This window comes from Oncorhynchus keta, chromosome 25, assembly GCF_023373465.1.
Source record: "Oncorhynchus keta strain PuntledgeMale-10-30-2019 chromosome 25, Oket_V2, whole genome shotgun sequence".
Lineage (NCBI taxonomy): Eukaryota > Metazoa > Chordata > Actinopteri > Salmoniformes > Salmonidae > Oncorhynchus > Oncorhynchus keta.
This window is the reverse complement of record NC_068445.1, coordinates 26590529-26605907: the sequence shown is the minus strand read 5'-3', so window position 1 is coordinate 26605907 and position 15379 is coordinate 26590529. Positions and strand designations below refer to the sequence as shown.

Below are 15379 nucleotides of genomic sequence, written 5' to 3'. Positions count from 1 at the left end.
ATTGAACATAGCTGAATAAAATAGAAAATATATTTCTCCCAAACGATTTCTAAGTGAATATTATTTGTTGAGCTAACAAAGTAATCATTTAAAACTGGTCCTTGTATAGGATCAATTTAGAGTTACTTATGCAACTTTTGTTGCGATACAAACGTTAGGCTAAATGTTTTGATGTTGAATACATTCCAAGGCTGCATGATGCGACTCTAATGATGATTTGAAAAAAAGTAGCATGAAAGGCATGAGCTCTGTTCTGTTTCTTGCGCAGGCTGCTCACACTTCATCAGTCTCTCATTCACAATTTGACAAGCACTTGATAATATTCTCACCCATCAGACTATTCACAATTGAATCTGGTCTTTAGATTTAGCCTTTATTTAGAATCGCCCGCAAAGAATGTCATCCATACCCTACACTCGAATAGCGAATGTCATCCATACCCTGCACTCGAATAGCGAATGTCATCCATACCCTGCACTCGAATAGCGAATGTCATCCATACCCTGCACTCGAATAGCGAATGTCATCCATACCCTGCACTTGAGTAGCGAATGGAGGAAGCGCTTTCCACAGTAACATTGTAATATGCCAGTAAAGCAGATTCATTTGCTTCATTTTAGCAATAAATATAGCAGCCCGAGACAGCTGGGATTCTCTTTTGAAAAGTGTCCAGTCAAAGCTCGGTTTTCACACACGATTGTGCAAGGACTGAGCTTATAAGAATAAAATTACATTTATTTATATAGCTTATATAGCTTACATCAGCTGATATCTCATTTATTTATATAGCTTACATCAGCTGATATCTCAAATTGCTGTACAGAAACCCAGCATAAACCCCGAACAGCAAGCAATGCAGGTGTAGAAGCACGTGTTTCATTATGAAACACATGTTTCATTAGGCTCTGCAGGCTATGTGCTCTCTAACCGTGTTCCAGGGGTCCTAGACCTATAGGCTCTGTGCTCTCTAACAGTGTTCCAGGGGTCCTAGACCTATAGGCTCTGTGCTCTCTAACCGTGTTCCAGGGGTCCTAGACCTATAGGCTCTGTGCTCTCTAACCGTGTTCCAGGGATCCTAGACCTATAGGCTCTGTGCTCTCTAACCGTGTTCCAGGGGTCCTAGAACTATAGGCTCTGTGCTCTCTAACCGTGTTCCAGGGATCCTAGACCTATAGGCTATGTGCTCTCTAACCGTGTTCCAGGGGTCCTAGACCTATAGGCTATGTGCTCTCTAACCGTGTTCCAGGGGTCCTAGATCTATAGGCTCTGTGCTCTCTAACCGTGTTCCAGGGGTCCTAGAACTATAGGCTCTGTGCTCTCTAACCGTGTTCCGGGGGTCCTAGACCTATAGGCTATGTGCTCTCTAACCGTGTTCCAGGGGTCCTAGACCTATAGGCTATGTGCTCTCTAACCGTGTTCCAGGGGTCCTAGACCTATAGGCTATGTGCTCTCTAACCGTGTTCCAGGGGTCCTAGACCTATAGGCTCTGTGATCTCTAACAGTGTTCCAGGGATCCTAGACCTATAGGCTATGTGCTCTCTAACCGTGTTCCAGGGGTCCTAGAACTATAGGCTCTGTGCTCTCTAACCGTGTTCCAGGGATCCTAGACCTATAGGCTCTGTGCTCTCTAACCATGTTCCAGGGGTTCTAGACCTATAGGCTATGTGCTCTCTAACCGTGTTCCAGGGGTTCTAGACCTATTGGCTCTGTGCTCTCTAACCGTGTTCCAGGGGTTCTAGACCTATAGGCTATGTGCTCTCTAACCATGTTCCAGGGGTCCTAGACCTATAGGCTCTGTGCTCTCTAACCATGTTCCAGGGGTCCAAGACCTATAGGCTCTGTGCTCTCTAACCGTGTTCCAGGGGTCCTAGACCTATAGGCTATGTGCTCTCTAACCGTGTTCCAGGGGTTCTAGACCTATAGGCTATGTGCTCTCTAACCATGTTCCAGGGGTTCTAGACCTATAGGCTATGTGCTCTCTAACCGTGTTCCAGGGGTTCTAGACCTATAGGCTATGTGCTCTTTAACCGTGTTCCAGGGATCCTAGACCTATAGGCTCTGTGCTCTCTAACCGTGTTCCAGGGATCCTAGACCTATAGGCTCTGTGCTCTCTAACCGTCTTCCAGGGGTCCTAGACCTATAGGCTCTGTGCTCTCTAACCGTGTTCCAGGAGTTATTGGTCACTTTAGTTTTGATACAAACCTCATCAAAACATCTAGGCCTATGGGCTAGTCTACATGATACATGCAACCATGATTAGGAAAAAGTCGCAAAAAAAGTAATGTTTCTTGCCTTAGACTGCACACACTGGGCCTCATTCACAAGTGATACTATTCTTACTCATCAGGCTATTCTCAATTGAATCTTGTCTTTACTTAATACTAACTTTGATTTAGAATGGGCCATTAACATACACCTGTCGCTTTTCCCGTGGTTCATTTTCATGCCAGTTAGGTAAGCTATACTCCTGATGTAAAGCGAAGCAATGTGCTTAATATTAGGAAAATATAGTAGGCCTAGCCTATAGAAAGCTGATGGGATCCTCTGGACTATGATGGGGCCTCTCTCTCTGCCTGCTCTGGTCAACCTCCCAGGACAGAGGTAGACTATGATGGGGCCTCTCTCTCTGCCTACTCTGGTCAACCTCCCAGGACAGAGGTAGACTATGATGGGGCCTCTCTCTCTGCCTGCTCTGGTCAACCTCCCAGGACAGAGGTAGACTATGATGGGGCCTCTCTCTCTGCCTGCTCTGGTCAACCTCCCAGGACAGAGGTAGACTATGATGGGGCCTCTCTCTCTGCCTGCTCTGGTCAACCTCCCAGGACAGAGGTAGACTATGATGGGGCCTCTCTCTCTGCCTGCTCTGGTCAACCTCCCAGGACAGAGGTAGACTATGATGGGGCCTCTCTCTCTGCCTGCTCTGGTCAACCTCCCAGGACAGAGGTAGACTATGATGGGGCCTCTCTCTCTGCCTGCTCTGGTCAACCTCCCAGGACAGAGGTAGACTATGATGGGGCCTCTCTCTCTGCCTGCTCTGGTCAACCTCCCAGGACAGAGGTAGACTATGATGGGGCCTCTCCCTCTGCCTACTCTGGTCAACCTCCCAGGACAGAGGTAGATTATGATGGGGCCTCTCTCTCTGCCTACTCTGGTCAACCTCCCAGGACAGAGGTAGACTATGATGGGGCCTCTCCCTCTGCCTACTCTGGTCAACCTCCCAGGACAGAGGTAGATTATGATGGGGCCTCTCTCTCTGCCTACTCTGGTCAACCTCCCAGGACAGAGGTAGACTATGATGGGGCCTCTCCCTCTGCCTACTCTGGTCAACCTCCCAGGACATAGGTAGATTATGATGGGGCCTCTCCCTCTGCCTACTCTGGTCAACCTCCCAGGACATAGGTAGATTATGATGGGGCCTCTCCCTCTGCCTACTCTGGTCAACCTCCCAGGACAGAGGTAGACTATGATGGGGCCTCTCTCTCTGCCTGCTCTGGTCAACCTCCCAGGACAGAGGTAGACTATGATGGGGCCTCTCTCTCTGCCTGCTCTGGTCAACCTCCCAGGACAGAGGTAGACTATGATGGGGCCTCTCCCTCTGCCTACTCTGGTCAACCTCCCAGGACATAGGTAGATTATGATGGGGCCTCTCTCTCTGCCTACTCTGGTCAACCTCCCAGGACAGAGGTAGACTATGATGGGGCCTCTCCCTCTGCCTACTCTGGTCAACCTCCCAGGACAGAGGTAGATTATGATGGGGCCTCTCCCTCTGCCTACTCTGGTCAACCTCCCAGGACAGAGGTAGATTATGATGGGGCCTCTCCCTCTGCCTACTCTGGTCAACCTCCCAGGACAGAGGTAGACTATGATGGGGCCTCTCTCTCTGCCTGCTCTGGTCAACCTCCCAGGACAGAGGTAGACTATGATGGGGCCTCTCTCTCTGCCTGCTCTGGTCAACCTCCCAGGACAGAGGTAGACTATGATGGGGCCTCTCCCTCTGCCTACTCTGGTCAACCTCCCAGGACAGAGGTAGACTATGATGGGGCCTCTCCCTCTGCCTACTCTGGTCAACCTCCCAGGACAGAGGTAGATTATGATGGGGCCTCTCCCTCTGCCTACTCTGGTCAACCTCCCAGGACAGAGGTAGACTATGATGGGGCCTCTCCCTCTGCCTACTCTGGTCAACCTCCCAGGACATAGGTAGATTATGATGGGGCCTCTCCCTCTGCCTACTCTGGTCAACCTCCCAGGACAGAGGTAGACTATGATGGGGCCTCTCCCTCTGCCTACTCTGCCTCCCAGGACTCTGGTCAACCTCCCAGGACAGAGGTAGACTCTGGTCAACCTCCCAGGACAGAGGTAGACTATGATGGGGCCTCTCCCTCTGCCTATGACCTCCCAGGACAGAGGGATTATGATGGGGCCTCTCCCTCTGCCTACTCTGGTCAACCTCCCAGGACAGAGGTAGATTATGATGGGGCCTCTCCCAGGACAGAGGTAGACTATGATGGGGCCTCTCCCCCTCTGCCTACTCTGGTCAACCTCCCAGGACAGAGGTAGACTATGATGGGGCCTCTCTCTCTGCCTGCTCTGGTCAACCTCCCAGGACAGATGGGGCCTCTCTCTCTGCCTGCTCTGGTCAACCTCCCAGGACTATGATGGGGCCTCTCTCTCTGCCTGCTCTGGTCAACCTCCCAGGACAGAGGTAGACTATGATGGGGCCTCTCCCTCTGCCTACTCTGGTCAACCTCCCAGGACAGAGGTAGACTATGATGGGGCCTCTCCCTCTGCCTACTCTGGTCAACCTCCCAGGACAGAGGTAGATTATGATGGGGGCCTCTCTCTCTGCCTGCCTACTCTGGTCAACCTCCCAGGACAGAGGTAGACTATGATGGGGCCTCTCCCTCTGCCTACTCTGGTCAACCTCCCAGGACAGAGGTAGATTATGATGGGGCCTCTCCCTCTGCCTACTCTGGTCAACCTCCCAGGACATAGGTAGATTATGATGGGGCCTCTCCCTCTGCCTACTCTGGTCAACCTCCCAGGACAGAGGTAGATTATGATGGGGCCTCTCCCTCTGCCTACTCTGGTCAACCTCCCAGGACAGAGGTAGACTATGATGGGGCCTCTCCCTCTGCCTACTCTGGTCAACCTCCCAGGACAGAGGTAGATTATGATGGGGCCTCTCCCTCTGCCTACTCTGGTCAACCTCCCAGGACATAGGTAGATTATGATGGGGCCTCTCTCTCTGCCTGCTCTGGGAATGTTTACTCTGTTATCTGCCTGAAGTGTTTATGGTGTTGAGGCAAGGAGAGGAGGAACTAACTACTCTCATTCCCACGGAAACGGGGCAAGCCCTATCCCCAGAGCAGGCACGCACTAAGTAAATAAGCACTGCAGGGGACAATGGCTGCTCCTCCGTCACCTGCCTCCAGTAATGGGTCTGTGTGTGTCTGTGTGTGTCTGTGTCTGTGTCTGTGTCTGTGTCTGTGTGTGTGTGTGTGTGTGTGTGTGTGTGTGTGTGTGTGTGTGTGTGTGTGTGTGTGTGTGTGTGTGTGTGTGTGTGTGTGTGTGTGTGTGTGTAAGCTGACTCAGTCTCTGAGGATATCTGTCACAGCCAAAGAGAGAAAGGAGCAATACTATCCACCACCAGCACCCATTGACAAGACATTGGAGGTTGCAGTAACCCACAAAACACATTGTAATGTCTGCAGCAGGGATTTACATGAATTTATGTGTGCACACGCGCACACAGACACACACACAGAGCAACCATCTCATTATTGTGCCACGTCTTTCTCCTCGACACTGTTTATTCCCCTAACACAGAGACAGATACGAAAGCATCCATCTCCAGGCCTGTGTTCTAGCTCAACTTTCTAATTCCATCAGCCAATGATGATAGCTAGGCAGCCACCGCGGGAGATGGATGCAGGAAGGGAGAGGCAGGCAGTAAAAGCCTGTAATCCAAATGGTACCCTATTCACTATATAATGCACTACTTTTGACCAGGGCCAATAGGACTCTGGTCTAAAGTAGTGCACTATGTAGGGAATAAGGTACCATTTGAGACGCAACCAAAGAGAGGCGATATGTTTTTGTATGTGGCCGGGGAGTTGAGGGAGAGTGAGTGAGTGAGACGGAGGGAGGGAGGGAGGGAGGGAGAGCAGGCCAGGCCTGGCTAGAATAGGCTATATCAGTCACCTTGTCAGCCTGCCAAATGGGTTATGAGAGAGCAGCCGTGGCCTCTCTGTGGCGGTCCCCTGGGTATGGTGAGAGGAGCGCGCGGCATGTCCCCCTGAACCCCCCTGCAACATCACAGGACACCCCAGATACCTGATGGCCAGGCCAGCAGGATGTTCATTCTATATGCCTATACCACCGAGCGAGGGGAGGGTATTCCCATACCTCCAGCTCCGGTTACCCAGGCCTGGCACGCACTCAACCCCAGTAGAGAAAGTAAGCTGGGTGAGTTGGAGAGGATGCGGAGAAGTTTCATGTCAAATCGGCATGGGTCATGTTTTAAGAGTACGTGTGGGAGCGGAATGGGAAACATGGGTAGTATGGACGCTGGATCCATTTTCGGCCAAGCCATCTGGACTGGAGTGACCAGCACCTTCAAGCCTCCCCGTTCCCTCCTCCCCATTCCCTCCTCACAAGCCTTCCCATTACCTCCTCACAAGCCTTCCCCTGTTCCCTCCTCACCTCCCTCTAAAAACCTCCCTCCCTCCCCCTGTTCCCTCCTTACCTCCCTCTAAAAACCTCCCTACCTCCCCCTGTTCCCTCACCTCCCTCCCAACCTCCCTAACTCCCCCTGTTCCTTCCTCACCTCCCTCCCAACCTCCCTAACTCCCCCTGTTCCTTCCTCACCTCCCTCCCTACCTCTCTACCTCCCCCTGTTCCTTCCTCACCTCACTTCCCTCCCAACCTCCCCCTGTTCCTTCCTCACCTCCCTCCCTACCTCCCCCTGCCCACTAGAACAGCACTCATGACCAAACAACATCCCCAGGCAATGGCCTTTCAGCACCATCTCCGATCTCCACCAGCCACTCACCGTCTGTCCTTTCGGGTCACTGACATTTTTGTGTACGATTGTCCCAAACAATGCCGCTTCTCATACACTACATGTCTTCAAAGCACTGCCTTCCACTACAGAGGCACAAAGACAGCCTAAGCAGACAGACAGAGATGAGGTATGGAAATAAATACAGGGATGTTTGGTTGGTGTATGCATCGCCTTCCCCTGCAAGAGAGTGTGGGAGTTAGATGACTTAATTTCACCCAGGAATCAAACAGCATCTGAGGAGGCACGGAAGCCTTAGTTAATAATACATGTGAAACCCCCATAAGCTGTCAGACTGACAGTGGCCCACACTTAACACCAGACACTAAGTCCCTGGCTGAATTCAGGTGGTTTCTCCTTACTCAGCCGTTGAAAGGAAAAGTCTGAGACTGTGTCCCAAATAGCATCGTATTTCCTCAATAGTGCACTACTTTTGACCAGGGCCCAATGTGGGACGCAGTCAGATTCTGCACCTGTAGACCTCAGAGGAAGATGATTACCATCTGCGTTTTGGAATATTTTCCTTTTCCCTTTTTCTTCACGGTGAAATGTCCCATGATCCCTTTTTCACGAGGGTGAGCGGTCTACCTGTACTAGCGTCAGGCTATTCTGAATAAGCAAATGTTTAGGGAGCCACCCGTTGGTCTGCAGATCATCGAAAATAAGGCAAGTTTAAATTTAACTTTAACAGACCGACCGAGGCGTCGGCAAGAATTGAGGGCTGAGGGAGTAATCTTCATTGGGTTAGGATTCATTGAACATAAGCTGCCCTACTGCTGCTGCTTTAAGATGGGTTCAGGGCACAGGAACATCTGTGCAATATAGTACTCTACTCTCTACTCCCCCTGCCTTGCCTCTGCTCTGTGTCTACTCTCTGATCTGCAGCATGTGTAGCCTGACCAGACCACCGCAGATCTGTGCTTTATGTCCTCGAGGTATAGAAATAGCCTGAGATATCAGATCCCCACACGGTACATCCCAGCTGAAGCCAAGGGATGGGTGTGGAGGTTAGATGGGGTTACAGAAACCTTTCAACCCTTTGCCCTTAAAAAGGCAGACATCGCTCAAAGACGACAACAAAAACAACAGAAAGACTCCAACAACAACACTGACCCCTGGGCAATCCATTTAGGGCCTGGGGAAGGTGTGTGTGTGACAGGGACAACCACCCCCGCAGCAGGTGTTCTCTCACTGAGGAACTTCCCGCCTCGTTGAAAAGGTCGGCAGAAGCGGGTCTCGATGCCAGCGCACCCTAAAGCATGAAAGGCTTCTCCAACGGCAACAGAGGTCAGGGACAGGCAGCATTCCGCACTTCCACACTACATTTTGGGAACGCACCCGAGAGAGGTCACATGCTGGTGACACTCTCAGGTATCACTGAGCAGTAAGGCCTCGTAAGATTACTGGAAATACACACACATACACACACAGTATAGTAAGAGAGAGTTAAGGGTGAAAATACAAAGATGTTCTTTTGGCTCCAAGCTGTTGCCAGTTTTCAAGTAGCATCCATCCTCAGGGCAGCCGTAAACAGATTATCAGAGCAACAACAATAGTTGACACTCCAGGCTTTTCTAAGTCCAACCTCCACCCCATCCATCCCAATATACTGCAGAGGGGACTGGGAGGAGGAGGAAGGGCTGAGAATGAGCAGTTTACTTTATTCAAAGCCAGATTGTTGTCTCTGAATCCTAATATATACGTTTTTGTTTATATATACGAGCAGTGCCAAGTTCGGCAAGGAAGAGCGCGTTCTCACAGTGTAGGATGCTTTGCAGAAAGACACTTCCAGCACCACACGCGCACGCGCGCACACACGCACACACGCACACACGCACACACGCACACACGCACACACACACACACACAATTTCAAAAACACACATCAAAGACAGTAAAAATCACACAAACAAAAGCACATTCCTCTGATAGACTAACTGTGCTCCTGAGAAAAACAAAAGGTTGAAATAGTTGTCCTCTAGCAACCACAGCTTCGATTGGCCCTTACAGGGAGTTTATAAATCCAGTCTTGTGGTCTTCCTGACTCTTACAACCAATCGTTACAGAGAAACTTTCAGCACATCACTTCCACTGGTCACCCTAAATGGGATCCAATATGTTACATAGGGCTACTGTTGGAGTCATCAACAGAACTCGACATGTTACTGAAAAACTTCCAGTCTGTGGCAACGTGGATAGACTACCCATTTATCATACCCATGAACGCTTACAAGACAGTAATTACATCTATAGATATCTGTATGCTCTTATCAGAGTACACTACAGGCTACAAATAATGTAAATAAATAGTTAATTATATAGGACTAGCAAGTAAAGAACCCCATACTTTTTTTACTGATCACCAGGAATTCCTCCCCCAAAATTCTCACTTTACAAAATCTTTTCCCAAGTATTCTCACAAATAAAGATTGTGTCTCAATGTAATCAAGGAATGAAATTATTGTTATTTTGCAATAGTCTCTTTGTAGGCTTAGTTGTGGTCAGTTTGCTGTGTGCAAATTATTTTAATTATGTTCCAGCCCCCTGACCATTCGCCCCGACAAAAATCGGCCTGCGGCTGAATGTAATTGCCTACCCCTGCACTAGAGACTAGTAAACACACGCATACACCACACTCCTCCTGAAGGACAAGAATGCAAAAAATAGGATATATTTCCACTTACTGAAGATGTTTTGCGGGAAACTGACAAAAACACTGATGTATAATTTGACCTCCCAGGACAACAAGCAAAGCATAGCAAACATGAAACATCATTAACCCTCTACCATCAAGCACAATGAGCATATACAAAAGGAAAACACAGGAGAAGTAGAGAGAAATAGATGGAGGAGGAGGAAAAAGAGACTGAAGATTGAGGGAAAGAGCCGGGATAATCGGGTAATCACAATACTAACCTGTTTCACTTCAGCAGGCATTGTTCAAATCCCTTTGTTTTAACCTCCTCCAAAAAAGGAAAACAATTTCCTTCTTTCTGAAAAGTAAATTTTTCCCTCTTTTGTCTCTAGTTTCTTATTTCCGTAAGCGCAGAGGCAGCTCAGAGGCAGGCAGCCATCCTTTCCCCACACTGTCGCTTGCGCTCTCCCTCTCTCGCTCTCTCACACACTTTAAGTCTTCTCAGAGAGGGAGCAAAAATGCCTGCTCTCTCCTCTGCTCAGTGGAGATACTGAAATGTTCAGGACAGTAGACTACAGCCGTATGGACAAACCAAAGACAGTAGTACGAATCCAGTGAAGGAGGGGAGCAAAACAAAACAGCACGCACAAACACTCTCTCTCTCAACAAAAGTTACCCGGAGAGGGGAACAAAACCCTGGATTTAAGAGAAAAGAGGGAAGGAGGAGGGGTGTGTGTGTGAATAGTTCCCAGACAGGCAGCAGTTGCCCTGTGTTGTGAGTGTATAGCAGCTTCAACCCTCTCCCTCCCTCCCTCTCTCCTCCTCATGCAGCATCTATGCAAAGGAAGTCCCTAACAGGGGGGGGGGCTGACAGACAGATGCAGCTGAAGCATACACGTACAGGGAGCCCAGCTCTGGCCCCACCCCATCCCACCAACATACCAAAGGAAGGGGGAGAGAGAGAGTTCCAAAAAATGTCCAGTTGCCAGGTCCACAAATAAAAAGTTCATCTAGACACCGTTGCCCTAGAGCACAAAAAATGTACCTAACTCGGCCTGAACATCACCACCACAGGTAACTTCCACAAGGCTGTGAACAATCTGAGGGCCTTCTACGCCACCAAAAGGAACATAAAATTCGACATCCTAACTAGGATCTGGCAAAAAAATACTTGAATCAGTTATAGAACCCAGTGCCCTTTATGGTTGTGAGGTCTGGGGTCCTCTTACCAACCACAAATTCACAAAATAGAACACCAAATTGAGACTCTGCATGCAGACTTTTGCAAAAACATCCTCTGTGTACAATGTAAAACACTGCTCCCCCCAGGCAGAGCAGAATTAGAACGATACCGCTAATGATCAAAATCCAGAAAAGATCCATTCAATTCTACAACCACCTAAAAGGAAGCGATTCCCAAACCTTCCATAACAAAGACATCATCTACAGGGAGATGAAGAAGCTCGAGAAGAGTCCTCTCAGCAAGCTGGTCCAGAGGCTCTGTTCACAAACAGACCCCACAGAGCCCAAAGAGAGCAATACAATTAGACCCAACAAAATTGTTAGAAAAGAAAAAGAGAATTACTTGACAACTTGGAATATATTAACAAAAAAACTCAAACTAGAATGCTATTTGGCCCTAAACAGAGAGTACGTAGTGGCAGAATACCTGACCACTATGACTGACCCAAAATTAAGGAACGCTTTGACTATGTACAGACTCAGTGAGCATAGCCTTGCTATTGAGAAAGGCTGCCATAGGCCAGTGGATGCTCCTCAGAGGAAGAAGGGGAGGACCACACTCCTCAGTGAATAGATAAACTATACTAAACTTTTCAGATAAAACTATACTAAATATATTCACTTCACCAAATAATTGATTAAAACACACTATTTCACAATGAAGGTCTACAGTAGCCTCAACAGCACTCTCTGGGTTAGCACCATGGTGTAGCCAGAGGACAGCTAGCTTCCGTCCTCCTCTTGGTACACTTGACTTAAATAAAAAACCTTGGAGGCTCATGGTTCTCACCCTCGTCCACAGACTTACACAGTAATTATGACAACTTCCAGAGGATATGTTGTCCATCAAAGGATCAGAGAATTAATATAGTACTGAAAGCATAAGCTACAGCTAGCTGGCACTGCATAAAACGCAGTGAGTAGATGACAAAGAGAGAGAACGACAACAGTTGAACAGTTTTGAACAAATTAATTTCTTCAAAAATGAAGAAGCAAGAGAGCGAGAGAGAGAGAGCTATATTTCATTGTCTTTTTTTCACTTTCACTTACTTTGCTAACGAATGCAGCTCGCTAGTTTAGCCTTCTTCAACACCCGGATCAAACAAAGAGGGATGCTATGTTACCCAGCTGGCTATGGCTGTCCAACCGTGTAACTCTTCCAAGTCAGGGTAAGCTTTTGGTTTTTACTCATTTATTGCCATCGGGGCCCACCGGTGTAACTGCTAAACGGGTTGCTGTACACTGTACTGCATAATTGTAACATTAGCTCTAGTAGCTATGTTGACGATAACGTTAGCTAATATCGTAACAACGATGTAGGCTGTGTGTAGCGGTTAGCGGCTATGTTATGGAGGTTTGGCTTGGAAAGGTTTTTTCGCCTGGTCACAGACATCTGTTGTGTTGTGCACTAAAGTCCACAAGCGAAGAGGTGAGAGGAGAGGAGTGCGTAGATGCGAGAAGGAATTATACAACAAGTAAAGTCATCGTGCTGTTCGTACAGTATGTGGTTGCTACGAAAGTGAACTGTGTTTGCGGGTGATCATGGGCGTATTCATTCCACAAATTCTGTTGAAGAGCATTTTTTAAACGGAAGCAAACGGGGAAAAACTATTTGGACTAATGATTACACCCTAGATCAGCTAGAAGCAGGCAAGAGTGTGCAAGGCAGTATTGAATGTGTGACCGTATGTCACCTTGATTACTCACATTTTTCTCTCAACCTGTGCATATACGTTGTAAACTTTCATTCATGGGCTAGGTTGTAGCAACTTCATGATGGGTATAGGGAAAATTATAAACTGGGTGGTTTAATCCCTGAATGCTGATTGGATGAAAGCTATGGTAAGACTGTATAAGCTATATCAGACTGTATACCATGGGTATGACAAAATATTTATCTTTACTGCTCTAAATACGTTGGTAACCAGTTTATAATAGCAATAAGGCTCCTCGGGAGTTTGTGATATATGGCCAATATATCACAGCTAAGGGCTGTTCTTATGCACGACACAACGCAGAGTGCAAGGACACAGCCCTTAGCCGTGGTATATTGGCCATATATCACAAACCCCCGAGGAGTCTTATTCCTTAATTATAGTATCATGTAGTAGCCTAAACATATCGATGTTACATTGAACTGGGTGAATGAAATATGAATGACAGTCATCCAATATGCTGTAATAGAAATAAGGCAATGCTCATAAAAAAGTAAAATCCTCCCTAATTTTAAAAGACACTGACTGCCACTGCCGCAGGCAGACCTGGCTCTCAAGAGAAGACAGGCTATGTGCACACTGCCCACAAAATGAGGTGGAAACTGAGCTGCACTTCCTAACCTCCTGCCAAATGTATGACCATATTGGATACACATATTTCCCTCAGATTACATAGACCTACAAAGAATTAGAAAACAAACCCAATTTTGACAAACTCCCATATCGATTAGGTGAAATACCACAGTGTGCCATCACAGCAACACGATTTGTGACCCGTTGCCACAAGAAAAGGGCAACCAATGAAGCATAAACACCATTATAAATACATCCCATATTTATGTTGATTTAATTTCCCTTTTGCACATTGTAACACTGTACATAGCCATAATATAACATTTGAAGTGTAATGTTTACTGTTTATTTCTGATAGTTTATTTCACTTGCTTTGGCAATGTAAACATATTTCCCATATCAATAAAGCTCTTTGAATTGAAGCTTCCCTAAAAGAGGGGAGGGCAACCTACACTGCAAGTTTTTACACACTCTCTCTCCCTCTTCATCCTTCCCCTCTATGCCTCTCTTTCTCACCAACTCTTTGTCCCCTTTCCTTCACTTACTGCACTTGATATGAGGGAGGAAAACTGCCAGCTTTAAAGAATTCTGCTATAATACTGTGACCCACAGTGAGGAAGAATGTTCATCTAATCATGTAAATGTACTTGGCCAAGACTCAGACAGGATCTCAAGCAAGGCGACCTTTCTTTATAGGACACAACTTTGTGAAGGTTTGACTACACTTTGGAAAAAGGACCTAACACAAGAAAGGCCCAAATCCTCAGAAGAAAGGGAAATGGCTGAGGTTTGCATTCCCCAGCTGTGCATAGTATTATATTAGTTCACTTCTCTGTGGAAAACAACTACTTGAGTTAGTCTCCAAGAGAGACTATTTTACATAAAACTGCAGTCTGCACCCCAGCATTTTATGATCTTCAAATTACACGCTTAATTATTTACCGACAACATGGCCTTTATAATACTCTCATATAACCCATAACACGGTGCTAGGCTTTCTGCAACACCGAGCAGCGCGTTATAAACATATTGTAAATAATCCATCGCAGGTAATCAAACCCAATTAGTCATTTTCTTGCCTGTCTGCCTGTCTGCCTGTATTTGGCTCGGAACAGATGGAGAAAAGGTTAATGTACTGCAACATGCCTCGCACTGACAGACACCTCAGATGAAGCTGCATCTGGTAAAATCATGTTTTCTGCTTCCCTCTTCAAGATGTGAGAAAAGGAGGAGGAGGAGCGGGAGAGGGAGAAGAGAAGAGTGGTGAGAGGGAGAGGAGGAGAGAGAGAAGAGAAGAGTGGTGAGAGGGAGAGGAGGAGCGGGAGAGAGAGAAGAGAAGAGTGGTGAGAGGGAGAGGAGGAGCGGGAGAGAGAGAAGAGAAGAGTGGTGAGAGGGAGAGGAGGAGCTGGAGAGAGAGAAGAGAAGAGTGGTGAGAGGGAGAGGAGGAGCGGGAGAGAGAGAAGAGAAGAGTGGTGAGAGGGAGAGGAGGAGAGAGAGAGAAGAGAAGAGTGGTGAGAGGGAGAGGAGGAGCGGGAGAGAGAGAAGAGAAGAGTGGTGAGAGGGAGAGGAGGAGCGGGAGAGAGAGAAGAGAAGAGTGGTGAGAGGGAGAGGAGGAGCGGGAGAGAGAGAAGAGAAGAGTGGTGAGAGGGAGAGGAGGAGGAGAGAGAGAAGAGAAGAGTGGTGAGAGGGAGAGGAGGAGCGGGAGAGAGAGAAGAGAAGAGTGGTGAGAGGGAGAGGAGGAGCTGGAGAGAGAGAAGAGAGAAGAGTGGTGAGAGGGAGAGAAGAGTGGGAGAGGGAGAGGAGGAGAGAGAGAAGAGTGGTGAGAGGGAGAGGAGGAGCGGGAGAGAGAGAAGAGAAGAGTGGTGAGAGGGAGAGGAGGAGCTGGAGAGAGAGAAGAGAAGAGTGGTGAGAGGGAGTGGAGGAGCGAGAGAAGAGAAGAGTGGTGAGAGGGAGTGGAGGAGAGAGAGAAGAGAAGAGTGGTGAGAGGGAGAGGAGGAGCTGGAGAGAGAGAAGAGAAGAGTGGTGAGAGGGAGTGGAGGAGCGGGAGAGAGAGAAGAGAAGAGTGGTGAGAGGGAGAGGAGGAGCGGGAGAGAGAGAGAAGAGAAGAGTGGTGAGAGGGAGAGGAGGAGCGGGAGAGAGAGAAGAGAAGAGTGG

At 48.0% G+C, this 15379-nt stretch overlaps 1 protein-coding gene across 19 annotated transcripts in view; it reads right to left on the bottom strand.

Annotated features, from left to right (window-relative positions):
- Window positions 1-15379, bottom strand: part of LOC118358464 (splicing regulator ARVCF-like) — a 366019-nt gene that overhangs the window by 170304 nt on the left and 180336 nt on the right. Inside the window, exon 1 of one of the 19 annotated variants that reach the window (XM_052479037.1) lies at window positions 9977-10480. The exons of the other annotated variants lie outside the window; for them this stretch is intronic. Coding sequence (XP_052334997.1) covers window positions 9977-9997 — 21 coding nt within the window. The 5' untranslated portion in view covers window positions 9998-10480. Of the gene's footprint in view, window positions 1-9976; window positions 10481-15379 lie in introns of those variants that run through there. 19 annotated transcript variants of the gene reach the window in all.